General features: G+C 53.2%; 1 protein-coding gene across 2 annotated transcripts in view; it reads right to left on the bottom strand.

Moving 5' to 3' along the window:
* The window catches only part of sergef (secretion regulating guanine nucleotide exchange factor), a 34,881-nt gene extending 21,409 nt beyond the window's left edge, over positions 1 to 13,472 (bottom strand). The window contains exons 1-9 of one of the 2 annotated variants that reach the window (XM_088934691.1): positions 13,367 to 13,472; positions 10,081 to 10,219; positions 9,726 to 9,881; positions 8,059 to 8,153; positions 5,697 to 5,757; positions 4,047 to 4,160; positions 3,441 to 3,503; positions 2,971 to 3,129; positions 2,193 to 2,326 (exon numbers count right to left, since the gene is read on the bottom strand). In XM_088934691.1, the coding sequence (XP_088790817.1) occupies positions 2,193 to 2,326; positions 2,971 to 3,129; positions 3,441 to 3,503; positions 4,047 to 4,160; positions 5,697 to 5,757; positions 8,059 to 8,153; positions 9,726 to 9,881; positions 10,081 to 10,219; positions 13,367 to 13,414 (969 nt within the window). In that variant the 5' untranslated portion in view covers positions 13,415 to 13,472. The remainder of the gene's footprint in view (positions 1 to 2,192; positions 2,327 to 2,970; positions 3,130 to 3,440; positions 3,504 to 4,046; positions 4,161 to 5,696; positions 5,758 to 8,058; positions 8,154 to 9,725; positions 9,882 to 10,080; positions 10,220 to 13,366) is intronic. The other variant, XM_088934692.1, reaches the window with a different exon arrangement.
* Between the last annotated feature and the right edge of the window lie 1,556 nt (positions 13,473 to 15,028).

Here is a 15,028-nt window from a genome sequence, read left to right on the forward strand (position 1 = left end):
CTGTGCAAGAGAAGTCAGTCTACATTCCTGCAACTGTGAGACAGGCAGACAGAACTGCTTTCAAAACATAATTTCATCTAGTCTCCTGTAAAAACACTGTCAACTTATGTTAGTTTTTTTCACAGATTTACACAACTCTTTGGAACTGCAGTGTTGCAGAATGCCTGACTGCACCCTTGTAGAAATTGATGCAGTGGATAACCCTTAGCTTTCCAGTAAAACTCTCGTCTGAGCTCCTGCCTGAGTCACTCAGCACCTGCACAATCAATCCTGCCGATTCAAGGTGAGCTGTGACCTTCAACTGGTGTCCGCATGGCAGCCAGAGTAGAGAAAAGGCATAAATTGTGCAATTTCCCCTCCTGGTGGCCGACATGGGTACTGACAGCCGGAATTCCTGATTCCCAGCTCTGCTGGTGCAGAATGAAAGCTTCCAGCCCAAATCCCGGACAGCAGGAATCCTGCAGGATCAAACCCTGCTGTCAGCAGTTACAGCTCGCCCTCTTCCAGATCGAGGCAGCAGGGAACAGCAGGGAGCTGGTCAGGCACAAAGGCCAGAGGAGGTGGGGAGCCCTGCAGGCACTGAGGTGAGAGAAACTGGGCCTCAGTGTAAAATCAGTCTTGCAGACTTGCAGTCTTGCTGGTGACACACTTCACCCATGAGATGAGCTGATAAACCTACAAGGTGCTTTTTCTTAGTACCACTTCATGGCTGATTTCTTTATACCTCTATGGCCCTGCTGTGCATAATTCTGATGAACCAATACGCCTCCAGGCCAGAGAAATGCAGATAATGTGGAATGTTCATGTTTACGTCAAGGAAACAGGGGTAAAATACGGCCCTGGCTCTGGTACTTAAAGCTGCACTCGACAGCACTTAACACCCTATAGCCTGATCTGGTCAGATCTCAGTAGCCAGCAGGGCTGGGCCTGGACTGGGAGAGCCAGTGTGCTGAGAGTGGTGTTGGTCGACCAGCAGGTGGCGCTCTCCTAACCTCAGAATTTCCAAACCAGTGCCAATCCTGACCAATCAGCTTTTTGTCATCTTGTTTTCAAGTCAAATGGCAGCTCTGTCGGTTGGTCTGTTGGTTATCAAACCTCGGCTGGTGATGCCTGTCGGCTGCCGACCTCGGCTGGTGATGCCTGCCGGTTGCCGGACCTCAGCTGGTGATGTCTGTTGGTTATCAGATCTTGGCTCGTGATAGAAAGAGTCAGAGTCTCCTCTCTGTGGCCTTCCTCTGCTCCTCACTGACTCAGTGAAATAAAATATCTCATGACCTTACTCAAATTGTTCTTCATGCCAAAGGCCTCCATTTGCCTGCTGTGGGTTGGCTGTCATGAAACAGAGCTGCGTCATTTTATTTTTAGTTTATTCTATTCTTATCTGTACCCAAAAGTTACAAGACAAGCAAAATTCTGAAGACCCGGAAATATGGCGACTGAGATGGTGAGAGAGAGTCAGAGTGTCCCTTCACCTCCTGGCCTGGTGAAGCACGGAGCCAGAGTGTACGAATACCAGGCCTTGAGACTAAGAGGCGAACAGGGGTGTGTTTAAAACAGAAAGGAAACAAATTCCACTGATTCCAGAGTCTACGGAGTCTACATTTCAGATAAAGGATCCTATAGGTTGTAGAAGGACATCTGGGAACACTTTTCTGTCAGTTTCACAAATTTATGATTTGCTTTTATTTGTCTCAGAACCACATGACCTGGCCCGCAGACTTCTCGCCACAGCTCAGATCCGACCGCACCACACAGACCCAGAATATCAAACACCAAAACATCGGCCTTTCGGGCAGGGCACGGCGCTCGGAACAACGAGAACCGAGGCCCCCCGCTTCACTGGGGCCTCCGGGCCAGACAGCTGACCTCTGAGGGCTGAGCCCCTCCGACAGCCGGGGATAGTCGTCCCAACAGCGCCTCCTGTTTTCTAGCTGCCTCTTCCCATCGACCTGCGGGGCCAACGAACGGGACAAGTCGAACCGCCAGCCAGCGCGGGAGAGGAGGCGGTCCAGACAGCAGCCCGGCATGTTCCCACACCCGCCAGCAGGGGGCAGGAGAGCGGGAACGAGGGAACAGACACAGCAGCACCGCGAGCTGATGCGGCCTAGCGGCGCCCTCACCTGCCCTGACCCATTCGGGCATCATTACCCCTAACCCCCCCCCCCACCCCCACCCAGCGGTCATCGTCCTACCTCGGTGGCGCCGGCGAGGCCGTCCACCTCCGCGGGGACGCCGGCCGGCTGGCTCCTGCCCGTCTCGGAGGGGTCGCCCGGCCGCCCCAGCTGCCCGTAGTCCGCCCTGCCCCAGCTGAAGACCCGGCCGCTGTCTGCAACAGGAGCACAGCGAACGCTCAGCCTCCAGAGGAGCAGGGGAGCAGAGGAGCAGAAGAGCAGAGGAAGTGCCGCACAGGGGGACAGGAGTCTCCCCGCACACGATTCGCAGCGAGGCGATTCTCCAGCACCCACCTGTCTGCACCCCACCCATCCGGGACCAGTCGGCCGCGTGCTAGTGAGGGACCTGCCTCCGGCCTCAGCCCACGGACAACCGGACAGTTAAACCACTGATTCCATCCATCCATCTTCTCACTGCTTCTTCCAGTTCAGGCTCGCGGGAGAGCCGGAGTCTATCCCGGCAGGCAACGAGCGCAAGGCTGGGTACACCCTGGACAGGACCCCCAATCCATCGCAGGCCGCGCATAGACACACACTCACGCCAGGGCCAGTTTTCCCCAGGAGCCTGCTACCATACCAGTGTGTCTTTGAACTGGGGAGAACTTACAAACTCATGCACATAGACTTATGACCCTTATAAAAACAATATAATAATGAATTTGTCTTGACTGACCTACAGGGGCCCCATGCTTCAGTCTGCCAGGCTGGGTGGTGATGCACAGGAGGACAGTCGGCTCTCTGCACTCACACACAGCTGCAGATGAACCCCTCCGCCCCCCCACCTCCCCACCTGCCTCACCTGTCCGGGCAACCAGGTGTGTCCACCCACTCCACACGGCCGTTGCCGCCCCCCCGCCCAGCAGGGCTCGGTCCACACACCGGGGCAGGGGCAGGAAGGGCAGAGAGAAGCACAGCTGCTTGTGCTTATTACTACCCCAGAGGAAGACATCGCCCCCTGCTGCATGACACAGGAGACAACACAGGGAAGAGTGACAAATGACTGGAGCTCATTTGTTTGATGAAAGCTAACTGAGTCCAAAAACAGCACTGATTAGATGATACTAGTACACTGGGAACAGAACAGTAACTAATCAAAGGCTATGTTAATCGGCTGAAGAAAGGCTCCTGCCTGCTCCGACAGAAAGTCCTACACAGTCCTGTTACACAGCAGAGCAGGGACAGCTCAGACTGTACCACCTCATCGGCAGGAACGGGGGGGCTGGATGAAGAAAGCCTGCACCGCAATGCCCTCAGCTTCGTGGTATTCACCTGTGAGACAGACGCAATGGTAGGCCCCAGCTGCCACCCCCCGGGGAGCCACATGGTCCAGACCTGCACAGCAAGATCGCAGAGGGGTCAGAGCCCACATAGGCAAGACCTCTGTAAAAATACTACGACACTACAGATGGGGCTCTAACTCAAACAGTATTGATTTACTAAGCTCATCAAACAATGCCAAAGTATGCTTGACGTTAGCACCTCTTTCCAAGATAACTGAACTCTCCTCTCTCCTAATAAGAGAGGGAGGTGTGGTGGCCCTGTGGCTCAGGATCTGCGCCTGTGGCTGGAGGGTTGCCGGTTCAAATCCCACGGCCGGCAGAGGAATCCTACTCTGTTGGGCCCCTGAGCAAAGCCCTTCACCCCAACTGCTCCAGGGGCGCTGTATAAATGGCTGACCCTGCGCCCTGACCCCCAGCTTCTCTCTCCCTGTCTGTGTGTCTCATGGAGAGCGAGCTGGGGTCTGTGAGGAGACAAATTCCTAATGCAAGAAATTGTATATAGGCAGGAAAGTGATCTCATCTTATAAGCAGCAGCTATTCTAGCTCAGGTAGCCTGACTGACTGTGACAACACTGACTGATTAAAAGGTGGTCACCTGGCACCAGGCTGGGTTCCCAGGCGTTCAGGTGTGCCGGCACTGGGTTCGGGCACAGGGCCCGTTTAGCCTGAGCAGCCAGGCCCGTCCCCCACTGGAACACGTGACCCGAACCTGGAAGAGCAACGGGACACAGGTGGAACGCTCCTCAACAAACCCAAATGGGCCCAGTTCTTCGGACAGGAGACGGAGCACACAGGTGGGCCGGGGCCGTGCATACAGAGCAAATGAGTTAATCAGCAATAATTCCTCACGCTATACTGTGCCCGACGCCCCTCTCATTCCTTTAATTTAATTCCTTACATTTACACAGCGCTTTCCTGGACACTCTACTCAGAGCTCGTTACAGGTCATGGGGATCCCCTCCACCCCCACCAGTGTGCAGCCCCCCCTGGATGATGCTCCAGTCCTCTCACACACACCAGCTCTCAGTGGGGAGGAGAGCAGAGTGATGAAGCCAGTTCAGAGATGGGGGTTATTAGGAGGCCATGACTGGTAAAGGCCAGGGGGAAATTTGGCCAGGACACCGGGGTAACACCCCTACTCTTCTCGAGAGACGCCCTGGGATTTTTAATGACCTCTACGTCTCATCCAAATGATGGCACCTTTTTACAGTATAGTGTCCCCGTCACTATACTGGGGCATTAGGACCAACACAGACCGCAGGGTGAGCGCCCCCTGCTGGCCCCACTAACACCTCTTCCAGCAGCAGCCTCAGCTTTCCCAGGAGTCTCCCCTCCAGGTACTGACCAGGCTCACACTGCTGAGCTCCAGTGGGGCTGCCAGCTGGGAGCTGCAGGGTGATAGAGGTGCTGCTTATCAGTGTACTGCAAAACAAAAACTGGTTTAACAAATTAACAATAATGAAAATAATCATCGTAGATGGGAGCTGGGAGCGGAGATTTCCGTTTTAAGTGACCGGACGATTGTTGTAGGCCCTCTGCCCTCTGCTGCGGCTCGGTTTGTCTCATGCTTGACCGGTGACATTTTAACGGATCGACCGCAAAATTCCTTCTGCCACCCCGCGATCGGAAGAATCGGGCGTCGCGGAGGGCGTCTGCGTGAAAGAGAGAGACGGGGCTGGAGAGCCTGAGGAGGGGTCCCAGTCAGGCGGAGTGAGAGAGACCTGGGCAACGACTGCGCCCCCGAATATCCACAGGGGCAGGGAGCAGCAGATCTGCAGTGTCCCAGAAACCCGGAGCGACGTCTTCTCCTCCGATACTTTAATGGAGGCGTCACGGGACTAACTCAGGATTAGGATCAGGTGTCACCGAAGCCAGGGAAAAATAAATGCAGAACCAGTGTCCTTGTGCTCAGGTGCTCTCAGTGCAAGACAAAACACTGAGCCCAGAAAAACAACAAACTCTAGTCTAGTCAAACTACTGGTGAGCCCCCATCTAAAGCACAGGTGAGCAGACAGGAGGCAAGGACATCAACAGGCAACACATAAAATACAACAGCAGCACCCCCCCCACAAGCAGGAACAGCTTTACCACACCAGCTATACGAACTAAATAAAAACGAGCATGCTCAATGTCTTCCTTCACGTGCATTCTGGGGTGAGGATGCTGATGAGTGAGCACAGAGCGCACATGAAGGTCAGGCAAGCCTGGAATGTGAAAGTTCGAAAGAGGGACAGAGGGGACTCACCTGTGACAGCCAGTGCGTGCCTGAGCCCCGCGGCCAGTCCTACCACCCGTTCAGAGAGAGACTGGGGAACAGGAGACACAGAGAGAGAGACTGAAGAACAGGAGACACAGAGAGAGAGAGACTGAGGAACAGAAAACAGTGGTCACACTCGGGGAACAGGAGACACAGAGAGAGAGACTGAGGAACAGGAGACACAGAGAGAGAGAGACTGGGGAACAGGAGACACAGAGAGAGAGAGACTGAGGAACAGAAAACAGTGGTCACACTCGGGGAACAGGAGACACAGAGAGAGAGAGACTGGGTAACAGGAGACACAGAGAGAGAGACTGGGTAACAGGAGACACAGAGAGAGAGAGAGACTGGGTAACAGGAGACAGAGAGAGAGAGAGAGAGAGAGAGAGAGACTGGGGAACAGGAGACACAGAGAGAGAGAGACTAGGGAACAGGAGACAGTGTTCACTCAGGGAACAGGATACAGATAGAAAGACTGAGGAACAGGAGACACAGAGGGAGAAAGACTGAAGAACAGGAGACAGGGGTGAGACAGGGCTGCATCCTGAGCCCAACACTGTTCAATATCTATATTAAAGAATTAGCAGGAATGTTGGAACAGTCTGCAGCTCCTAGTCTCATACTACACAACACAGAAATCAAGTTCCTGCTCTACGCAGATAACCTGGTCCTGCTGTCGCCCACAGAACAGGGGACAGGCTGGCACTGCTGGAGCAGTACTGTCAGACCTGGGCACTGCCAGCCCATCTGGACCCAGAACAGCAGAGCCTGGCACTGCTGGAGCAGTACTATCAGACCTGGGCGCTGACAGAGAGGACAGGCTGTGCTCCCACTGCCAGAGGGGAGAAATAGAGACAGAGGTGCACTTCCTACTGCACTGTGACAGATACTCTGGGATTAGAGAAACATTCTTCCCTAAACTCAGAAATCTAATCCCAGAGTTCCCACACCTGCCAGAATCACAACGGGTCCCAATCCTACTGGGAGAGGGAGGAGGGAACTCAGTTGAACTGGCAGCCCAGTATGTGATCTCCTGTCACAGCCTGAGGAACAGTGAGTCTGTCTCCCAATAATGCTCCATCTGTTTACAGTATATGTAAATATTTTATGATATGTCTTTGTTGTAAATGTCTGTAATATGCCTGTAGATTTCATTTTATTTTATTTTTTTTCATGTTAATTTTATTTTTATTTGCTTTGGCAACACTGATTGTACCCATTGGTTATGCTAATAAAGCAGCTTAAATTGAATTGACTGGGGAAAAGGAGACACAGAGAGAGAGAATGGGGAACTGGAGACACACAGAGAAGACTTTGGAACAGGAGGCACAGAGAGACTTGGGAATAGGAGACACAGAGAAAGAGAGAGACTTGGGAACAGGAGACAGAAAGAGAGAGAAACAGAGACTTTCTAGAGCACTGTGACAAATACTCTGGGATTAGACAAACATTCTTTCCCAAATTTACAAATCTAATCCCAAAACTCCCACACCTGCTAGAATCAGCACAGCTCCCAATCCTACTGGGAGAAGGAGGAGAGAACTCAGTTGAACTGGTAGCCCAGTATGTGATCTCCTGTCCCAGCCTGAGGAACAGACATTGAGCCCGTCTCTCAATAATAATAATACAGTGTGTGATCTCCTGTCCCAGCCTGAGGAACAGACATTGAGCCTGTCTCTCAATAATAATAATACAGTGTGTGATCTCCTGTCCCAGCCTGAGGAACAGACATTGAGCCTGTCTCTCAATAATAATAATACAGTGTGTGATCTCCTGTCCCAGCCTGAGGAACAGTGAGCCTGTCTCTCAATAATAATACTACAGTATGTGATCTCCTGTCCCAGCCTGAGGAACAGACAGTGAGCCTGTCTCTCAATAATAATAATACAGTGTGTGATCTCCTGTCCCAGCCTGAGGAACAGACATTGAGCCTGTCTCTCAATAATAATAATACAGTGTGTGATCTCCTGTCCCAGCCTGAGGAACAGTGAGCCTGTCTCTCAATAATAATAATACAGTGTGTGATCTCCTGTCCCAGCCTGAGGAACAGACATTGAGCCTGTCTCTCAATAATGCTCCATATGTTTGTATGTGAATGTATTATGATATGTCTGTATTGTAAATGTCTGTTGATGTTGTGTTAATTGTATAGGCTCTGGCATTGGATTTTGGATTTATTCATAGGTCATGCTAATGAAGCTTCTTGAATTGAACTGAAGATTGACTGGGGAACCGAGAGACACAAACTGTTTAACAGCAGTTGACCCCCATATCTACTGCTTGACCGCTGACAAAACTGAAATCAAGACAAGACCCCCAGAAGGACAAGGGTCCGAACATGCTGTCCCACCTGGATCTGCAGAGGCTCTGCGCTGTCTGCTAGGGGCCGCCCAACACCAAGCTGTCCAAAAGCATTGGAGCCGCAGGAATAGAGCGTCCCCCTGTCTGGACAGAGAGAGAGAGACCACCTGAAGCGATTACTGTTGTCAGTTTCCACGAAACATCCTTCCTCCTTTAATCCCCCCCAAAAGTAAAAGCCCAACTCTGAAAGGCCTTTTCTCCAGTTCGCAATCTGTCTCACCTTTCCTGACCTCCAGAGACAAGCAGCTGATTCTTCACCAGAAACAACTCCCAGGGAAACAATAAAGCCTTATGGATGCAAATTACAAACAAGGAATAACCGTCTCTGTATTGCGCTGCGCACCCCGCACGAAGTGAGGTACTTAAAAATGACGACAAATCAGCGTAAGCATTATTTCCCGGCGTGACTAGCCTTTCACACTTCACAGTCACAGGGGCTGCTGGCGCCCCGGGTCGAGGACACGATGACCTCTAGCGATCAGGATGGGCCACACGGACCAGCAATCCCCCCTCCCCCCGCTGCGGATGACAGGCAGGGGCCGAGGCTGTCAAAGGGCGTTCTACCTCCAGGGACGGGACACCAGTTTCAGAAAAGAGAACGAAAGACCTCGCGTGTCATTCCATGAGCCCACTGTAGCAAAGCCGGGGCTGGAAACAAGGGTGGATCCCCCAGGGGTGGGGTCATCCCATTTAGGAGAACCACATTCTGAGGATTCTCACGGGGAAATCACCAGGAGACTGTAGCTCCCTATAGAAGCAGTTCCTACAACAGTCGGAGGTTGTCTTTTCACGGACCCTCACGGTTTAGTAAGACAGTGAGTATTTACAAAGACAATTCGGAGATAAAGGTTTTCAGACAAGACTTGTAGCAGGAGAATACTGGTAGCAGCCTTGGTCGTTTTCCGTGTCGGGACGCCGGTTAGTAAAAAGATGGTTAATGAGCGCCCCTGGCCAACCGGGACCGACCGGGAGAGCTTACTGCCACTGCTGTCCAGGGAAGATACAGTTACAGCTCACGTGGAGACCCCCTGCCAAGCTATCAGAAAGGGGGGATCTTTCACACCCTCGCCAATAAACGAGTCCGTGCACAACGGCTCTGCAGCGCAGAGGAGAGACCGGCGGATCCGGCAGTCCGAAAGCATGGAGGCCTGACCCGTAATCCGGGAGGAGGAAAGAGAGGGGACAGGGAAACATCCCGAGTCTTCCTCAGTCCCTCAGGCGAGTCAGCCTGGGGCTGTGCCGGCTGGTGCGTTCTCTCCCACTCCCACTGAGCTGCTGGAGGTGAGGTGGGATGCTGTAGATGGGCTTCCCTGGACCGGACCCCTGTTTGTGTGCTCCTGCAGTTCTAAACTGACCTGACTCCGGGGCCTGAAGGACCTGCCTTTAAGGCTTAACCAGTCCCCACATCACACTGGACCCAGATCTTCATGGATTCAGATCCACAGCCACTGCAGACCTGTGGCTCTGCTGGACCACTGACAGCTACGCGGATAGCTGATTGAAAGACAAAAGGAGGGCGTAAGAGAAGCCCTTAGTTTTTACAGCGCTCTGATGGGATCTGATTTTTTGGGGTCGCGCCCAGACGAGGCAGGACACGCTGCGGACAGAGAAAGCGCCGGCGGCTGACTTCCTCCCGACTCCGTGCTCGCGGCTCACCTGTGAGGAGGAGGGTGAAATCCCAGCCGCAGGCCACCTGCTCCACCGCCTGCCCGCCGGGGCCGGGGCAGAGGTGAAAGGTCGTGACCTCTCTGGTGTGGCCCAGGCCCAGCTGTCCTCTGTGGTTCTGTCCGCACACCAGCAGCTGTCCCGCGCCTGCAGACAGGGAGAGTAAACGCCGGAGAACAAGCCCAAGAGGCTCCCCTGTTGCGCGATTACGGTTCCTCCATTATTTGCCCCCGTACCAGGATGATTCAGAGGGCCGGAGCAGCAGGAGGCAAAGACAACACCGAACCCATCCCCGACTGGAGAGAGAGGTCGCCCCCACCTGCCCGGCGGGCTTCCCCGGACTTACCCGTGAGCAGGACGGAGTGCCCACCTCCCCCGGCCAGGCACCGCAGGGCCCACCCCGCGGGGTCGCCCTCCTCCACCTGCCCCGGCTCCGCCTGGTCCTGCCGGTGGCCCTGCCCCAGTTGCCCGTGGCTGTTCGCCCCCTGCGGATGAATGATACCCCATCACGTACTGCAGGCGGACAGGTCGCTCACTCGCTCGCTCGGGGCAGTGGCAGAGCCCAGATGCCACCCAGGGGCCTCCCGACCACGAGCCCTGAACAGCAGCCCCGGCTTTCACACCTGGAGGAGCACCGCCTGAGTGTGCACGAGAGGGATCATCCATCCAGCGCTGGGAACCACAGTGTGCACGAGAGGGATCATCCATCAAGCGCTGGGAACCACAGTGTGCACGAGAGGGATTATCCATCCAGCGCTGGGAACCACAGTGTGCACGAGAGGGATTATCCATCCAGCGCTGGGAACCACAGTGTGCACGAGAGGGATTATCCATCCAGCGCTGGGAACCACAGTGTGCACGAGAGGGATTATCCATCCAGCGCTGGGAACCACGGTGTGCACGAGAGGGATTATCCATCCAGCGCTGGGAACCACAGTGTGCACGAGAGGGATTATCCATCAAGCACTGGGAACCACAGTGTGCACGAGGGTGATTATCCATCCAGCGCTGGGAACCACAGTGTGCACAAAAGGGATCATCCATCCAGCGCTGGGAACCACAGTGTGCACGAGAGGGATCATCCATCCAGCGCTGGGAACCACAGTGTGCACGAGAGGGATCATCCATCCAGCGCTGGGAACCACAGTGTGCACGAGCGTGATTATCCATCCAGCGCTGGGAACCACAGTGTGCACGAGAGGGATCATCCATCCAGCGCTGGGAACCACAGTGTGCACGAGAGGGATCATCCATTCAGCGCTGGGAACCACAGTGTGCACCAGAGGGATCATCCATCCAGCACTGGGAACCACAGTGTGCACGAGGGTGATTATCCATCCAGCGCTGGGAACCACAGTGTGCACGAGAGGGATCATCCATCCAGCGCTGGGAACCACAGTGTGCACGAGAGGAATTATTCATCCAGCGCTGGGAACCACAGTGTGCACCAGAGGGATCATCCATCCAGCGCTGGGAACCACAGTGTGCACGAGAGGGACTTTTCATCCAGCGCTGGGAACCACAGTGTGCACGAGAGGGATCATCCATCCAGCGCTGGGAACCACAGTGTGCACGAGCGTGATTATCCATCAAGCACTGGGAACCACAGTGTGCACGAGAGGGATCATCCATCCAGCGCTGGGAACCACAGTGTGCACGAGCGTGATTATCCATCCAGCGCTGGGAACCACAGTGTGCATGAGAGGAATTATTCATCCAGCACTGGGAACCACAGTGTGCACCAGAGGGATCTTCCATCCAACGCTGGGAACCACAGTGTGCACGAGAGGGACTTTTCATCAAGCACTGGGAACCACAGTGTGCACGAGAGAAATTATTCATCCAGCGCTGGGAACCACAGTGTGCACGAGAGGGATCATCCATCCAGCGCTGGGAACCACAGTGTGCACGAGAAGGATTATCCATCCAGCTCTGGGAACCACAGTGTGCACGAGAGGGATCATCCATCCAGCGCTGGGAACCACAGTGTGCACCAGAGGGATCATCCATCCAGCGCTGGGAACCACAGTGTGCACAAGGGTGATTATCCATCAAGCACTGAGAACCACAGTGTGCACGAGAGGGATTATCCATCCAGCGCTGGGAACCACAGTGTGCACGAGGGTGATTATCCATCCAGCACTGGGAACTACAGTGTGCACGAGAGGGATTATCCATCCAGCGCTGGGAACCACAGTGTGCACGAGAGGGATTATCCATCCAGCGCTGGGAACCACAGTGTGCACGAGAGGAATTATTCATCCAGCGCTGGGAACCACAGTGTGCACCAGAGGGATCATCCATCCAGCCCTGGGAACCACAGTGTGCACAAGGGTGATTATCCATCCAGCGCTGGGAACCACAGTGTGCACGAGAGGGACTTTCCATCAAGCACTGGGAACCACAGTGTGCACCAGAGGGATCATCCATCTGGCGCTGGGAACCACAGTGTGCACGAGCGTGATTATCCATCCAGTGCTGGGAAAGACAGAATGTGAGCCGGAGCAGGCCGTGTCCACAGCTCGGTCACGCCCGCTGGGCCGGTCCCTTCTTCTCCCACAGGTCTTCCCTCTCCTGCCTCCTGGGGTCACTCTGCGCCCCTGCCCAGGGCCCTGCCAGCCCAGCGTCAGCCACCAGCCAGCGGGTCAGGTCCACCTAACTGACAGGTCCAGCTCTCCAGAACCCGACTGGGACTTCAGATCCTGCTCACTTCTCCCTGCCAGGACGCCCACACTTCTTCACAGCCCTGGTGCTGGCAAACCACCAGATTCAGCCAATACTGTGATCACGGAGACCTCTTTACCCATTTTCTGTTTCTAAAAACTTACTAACTTAATAACGAATGCCTACAGAAAAAAAACCCAAAATCCCTTAACTAAGCAGACCTGAAAGCAATTTGAAAATTAGCAGATTACTTTTTTGAAAACCTAAACTGAACAAACTCCAAAGTGTTGAGAATTCCCAGGCAGAATCCTGGCCAGGTCACATGCAAGAGAACACATCACTCCTGTCCTGGAGTCCTCGCACTGGCAGCCTATCCGGTTTTGTGCAGACTTTGAAAAACTCATGCTCACCTATGAGGCTCAGCATGGCTTGGCACCACAGAACCTTTGTGATTCATAATCTTCCTGCTCCCCTCCCTGCACCCTTCATTAATCTGACTCTGGTCCCCTGTCTGTCCCCTGAGCTTGTCCACACTCTGTGGGTGACAGGGCTTCTCCTGCTGCACCCCAGAGCTCTGGAACTCTCTCCCCACGGATATCAGAGTCACCCACCCTGAGCACATTCACATCCAGACTCCAGAGCTTTCTCTTCAGAAACAGTGCTATCCTTATAACTGTTTTATCTTCCGTAAGATTCGCTTTGAGACCCTACTTAAAAGGTGCTACATAAATAAATCGTATTTATTATTATTATTATTATTATTATTATTATTATTGGAAGAGTGGGCAGGCTACGCGTGGAAAGAGAGGGGTTCCCCACACCAAGAAATCAACTGTTCACAAACCCACCCTGTGCAAAAGGCAACATAAAAGTTACTAACGAATGAACCCACGCAAGGAAAATAACGCAAGACAAATTCTAAAACAAACGATGTATCGCTGCCTAATTTAAGTTGGAGACATACACACCCAGGCGAAGAAACGGAGCCCCTCGGACGCCAGGCTTCCAGCCGCCATCGATGTAAACAAACCAACACGTGTGGCGGCCGGCGGCTGCTGGTGACCTTCCCCCGGAACGCCGCCACGGGCAGGAAGTGCTGCCGCGCGTGGACAGCTCTGTCCGCCATGTTGAGTGTGGCGAGCAGGCTGCAGTCTTCAACACCGCGCAGGGAGCGCTCTGTCTTTTCGGTTAATATCGTTAGCACTCTTTTTTTAATTATAGCGCCTTTAAAATTAGAACACAAAGTAGACCAGAACCTTCTGAACGTGTGGAGAGGAGCAAACAGATAATATCGGTATGTACTATATACTGCATACTGTAACGCTTACGGCCGACAGGTACTGTGAAAGAGCCGGCGTACCAGAGCAGGTGACGTCACCACCCTTCCCTGTGATAGCAGGACTACAGCTACTGGGCTGTAGAGAGATCTCTCTTTAGCTCACCGGGCTGGGTCCCTCCAGAGTGACGCGGGAGTCCCGGGTTCGAGCCCCGGACAGTGTGGGGCCGACCTAATGCGGCAAGGGCGCCCGCCTGAGCCCCCGTTGCGTTACAATACTATTTACGATATACTGAAAAGTTAACTGGGACTCCACACAACGTGTACTAGTCAGTTGCCTTGTAAGTGTATTTATAGAGATCCCTGCAAACAAGGTATTATAATAATATTTTAATATTCTGCAAGAGGTTCAAAAGTTAATCCAGAACAGAATATTCCCCCATGAATTGTTAATTGTATTTATTTTTTCTAGATTCTTTATATATATACATATCTTTTCTATTCTAAGATATCGTTTTACAAATATGTGCTCTATAAAGAACAATGGCATTCCAGCTGTTGATCTTCTTCACACCAGAAACGTTGTGTGTCTTTCCCTACAGTGGGAGCTCTCCTGCACAGAGAGGAGCCACACTTCAGAGAGATAAGATCACTTTATTAACCCTATACAATTTCTTGCATGAGGAATTTGTCTTGTCGCAGACCCCAGCTTGCTCTCCATAAGACACACAGACAGGGAGAGAAGCTTGGGGTCAGAGCGCAGGGTCAGCCATTTATACAGCACCCAATGGAGTAGGATTCCTCTGCCGGCTGCGGGATTTGAACCGGCAACCTTCCGGCCACAGGCGCAGATCCTGAGCCACAGAGCCACCCACACTTGGGATTACCACTTTGGTATGAGCGTTAATCTTATAATTAATTCGTTCAGGTCAATTCGCCACTGTATGAGGACCAGTGTGAAATCTGCTAGAGGGGTACTCAATACCCAGCAATGGAGAGACTGTTGTCATGTGTGTGAAAACAGTACAAAGCTTTCTCCCTGCTGGAGACTTCAAACCAGGAGCAGTTTCATCTCTAGTCAGTGTTTCACAACACTCGTGCAGATGTACATTGCAGGGCAGAAGTGTAAGACACATTCAGGAGCTACAACTTCAACACTTTACTCACAGTTTTCACTACTGCTTTCCACTGTTATTCCAGCTTTGACTGTTTTTAGCCAGCAGCCATGTCGCCCTGCAGCTCCCAGCTGGCAGCCCCACTGGAGCTCAGCAGTGTGAGCCTGGCCAGTACCTGGAGGGGAGACTCCTGGGAAAGCTGAGGCTGCTGCTGGAAGAGGCGTTAGTGGGGCCAGTAG

The sequence above is a fragment of the Atractosteus spatula genome, chromosome 16 (genome assembly GCF_055471065.1).
Source record: "Atractosteus spatula isolate fAtrSpa1 chromosome 16, fAtrSpa1.hap1, whole genome shotgun sequence".
In the NCBI taxonomy this organism is placed as follows: Eukaryota; Metazoa; Chordata; class Actinopteri; order Semionotiformes; family Lepisosteidae; genus Atractosteus; species Atractosteus spatula.